A 2,916-nucleotide genomic window follows, 5' to 3' on the forward strand; every position below is an offset into this window, starting at 1 on the left:
TTGGTTTTATGTTTATACAGTGTATTGGTTTTATGTTTATACAGTATATTGGCTTTATATTTATATATTTAGTTTTATGTTTATGCAGTGTATTGGTTTTATGTTTATATAGTGAATTGGATTTATGTTTATATGTTTAGTTTTATGATTATACAGTGTATTGGTTTTATGTTTATATAGTGAATTGGATTTATGTTTATATGTTTAGTTTTATGTTTATATAGTGTATTAGTTTTATGTTTATACAGTGTATTGGTTTTATGTTTATACAGTGTATTGGTTTTATGTTTATACAGTGTATTGGTTTTATGTTTATATAGTGAATTGGATTTATGTTTATACAGTGTATTGGTTTTATGTTTATACAGTGTATTGGTTTTATGTTTATACAGTGTATTGGTTTTATGTTTATATATTTAGTTTTATGTTATACAGTGTATTGTTTTTATGTTTATATAGTGTATTGATTTTAAGTTTTTGTATTGGTTTAAAGTTTACGTATTGGTTGTATGTTCATGTATTGGTTTTAAGTTTATATATTTGGTTTTATGTTTTTATATATATTGCAGGATAAATGGGTTATATTGGTGATATATATTGTGAGGGTACGCGTGGTTGTAGCTGCAGGGCTTTGTGTTGATTTTCCTGGTCTGCAGGAACTTCAGCTGCTCAGGAAAGAGAGGCAGAAGGTATGCAGGACCGGAGATGGACTGTACCACTGGGTACAGGGGGGGGCGGAGTCTGTCTGTGAGTTTATATAACTTTACAGCTGGTATATAAATGAAATAACTGTGTATAAACTCAGCGGAGTGTTAGCGTGTGCGGTACGTGTGTGTGGTTTTAGACGCGGCGCTGGGCCGCAGTGGGGGATTGTGGGTAAAGAGGCGGACCCCCCCGGGGCCGGAGTTGGTACGGTCCGGTGTGGTGTAGAAAGTCCCTGCTGAGTGAAGCTCCGGCTCAGAGCCGGGCCGAGCTGATCTGACAGATCATAAATTCTGCTCCAGCAGATCCACAATGTGCTCAGACCCCAACCCGGAGCACAGAACCTGATACAGAACCTACAGTTCTGAGTACAGGACCGGTTCTGAGTTCTGATCCGGAGGACAGGACCGGTTCTGATCCGGATCTGCATGTGGATGAAGTTCTACTAAAGTTCTACTGCAGGAAACTCAGGCATGGCATCAGCGCCAGAACCGTTCTCCTACATAGAAATGAATGGAGCCAGCGGGGCTGGAACAGGTACACGCTTATTACACTCTTATTATATGCTTATAACATTACTGATGTTAACTACACATTTATAACATTACCCATGATTATTACACACTTATAACATTACCGACGATAACTACATTTGTATTAAATTACTGATGTTAACTTCACTTTTTTAACATTTATGATGTTCATTAAAGATTTATAACACATTTATAACATTACTGATACATTTAAACTGTTACTATTGAAAACTACACCTTTATAACGCTCCTAATGTTAACTACACATTTATAACATTACTTACGTTAACTACACATTTATAAAATTACTGATAACTACACATTTATGACATTACTAATGTTAACTAGACATTTATAACATTATTAATGTTAATTACACATGTATAACATTACAGATGTTAATTACACATGTATAACATTACAGATGTTAATTACACTTGTATAACATTACAGATGGTAATTACACTTTTATAACTATATTGATGTTAACTACACATTTATAATGTTACCAACATTAACAAAACACATAACAGTAATTATATTAGCTACACATTTAAAACATTACTCATATTAACTACACATTTATAGTGTTACTGATGTTAACTACACATTTATAACGCTACCAGTGTAACAAAACATTTATTACAGTGCTAATGATTACTACACATTTAGAACTATACCGACTTTAACTACACATTTATAACATTACTGATGTTAACTACACATTTATAAGAATAATGATGTTATTTACACATTTATAACATTACTGATGTTAACTACACATTTATAACATTACTGATGTTAACTACACTTTTATAACATTATTTATGTTAACTACACTTTTATAATGTTACTCACACTAAGTACACTATTACAACGTTACACTTTTTTAACATTACTAATGATTATTACACAATTCTACAGTATTGATTTTAACTACATATTTATAACATTTATAACGACCAAGGATTATTATACATTTATAACACGACTGATGTAAATTACATTATTATAACTATACTGATGTTAACTACACATTTAGAACATTACTGAAGTTAATTGTACATTTATAACATTACTCATGTTAACTGCACACATATAACAGTACTGATGATAATCACAAATGCATAACATTACAGATGACAATTACACATTTATAACATTACTCACACTAACAACATATTTATAATATTACTGATGTTAACTACACTTTTAGAATATTATTCATATTAACTATACATTTACATTGTTACTATTTTAAGCTCCACTTTCATAATGCTGCTAAGGTTAATTTCACATTTATAACATTACTATTGTTAACTAAACATTAATAATATTACTCACACTTGTTTAACACTACCAAGTATTACTGATGTTAACTATACATTTACATTTTTAGATATTTTAACTACACTTTTATAACACTGCTAAGGTTAATTAAACATTTAATACACATTTCTAACATTAATGACGTTCACTATATTTTTATATATAATACTAATGATATTAGCTATACATTCACAACATTACTAAATTATCTACATATTTAGAACATAACTAATGTTAACTATACATTTAGAACTTTGCTAATGTTAACTACACATTTATATAACACTACAGATATTATTCATATACATTGTCACTAATGTTAAATATGTATTTATAACACTAACATATGTGA

The 2,916-nt window shown here is 29.9% G+C and overlaps 1 protein-coding gene across 1 annotated transcript in view; it reads left to right on the forward strand.

Annotated features, from left to right (window-relative positions):
• The first annotated feature begins 890 nt into the window (after positions 1-890).
• The window catches only part of pik3r3a (phosphoinositide-3-kinase, regulatory subunit 3a (gamma)), a 14,757-nt gene continuing 12,731 nt past the window's right edge, over positions 891-2,916 (forward strand). Inside the window, exon 1 of the mRNA XM_022665486.2 lies at positions 891-1,239. Coding sequence (XP_022521207.2) covers positions 1,176-1,239 — 64 coding nt within the window. The 5' untranslated portion in view covers positions 891-1,175. The remainder of the gene's footprint in view (positions 1,240-2,916) is intronic.

Source organism: Astyanax mexicanus, chromosome 8, assembly GCF_023375975.1.
Source record: "Astyanax mexicanus isolate ESR-SI-001 chromosome 8, AstMex3_surface, whole genome shotgun sequence".
Taxonomy (NCBI): Eukaryota; Metazoa; Chordata; class Actinopteri; order Characiformes; family Acestrorhamphidae; genus Astyanax; species Astyanax mexicanus.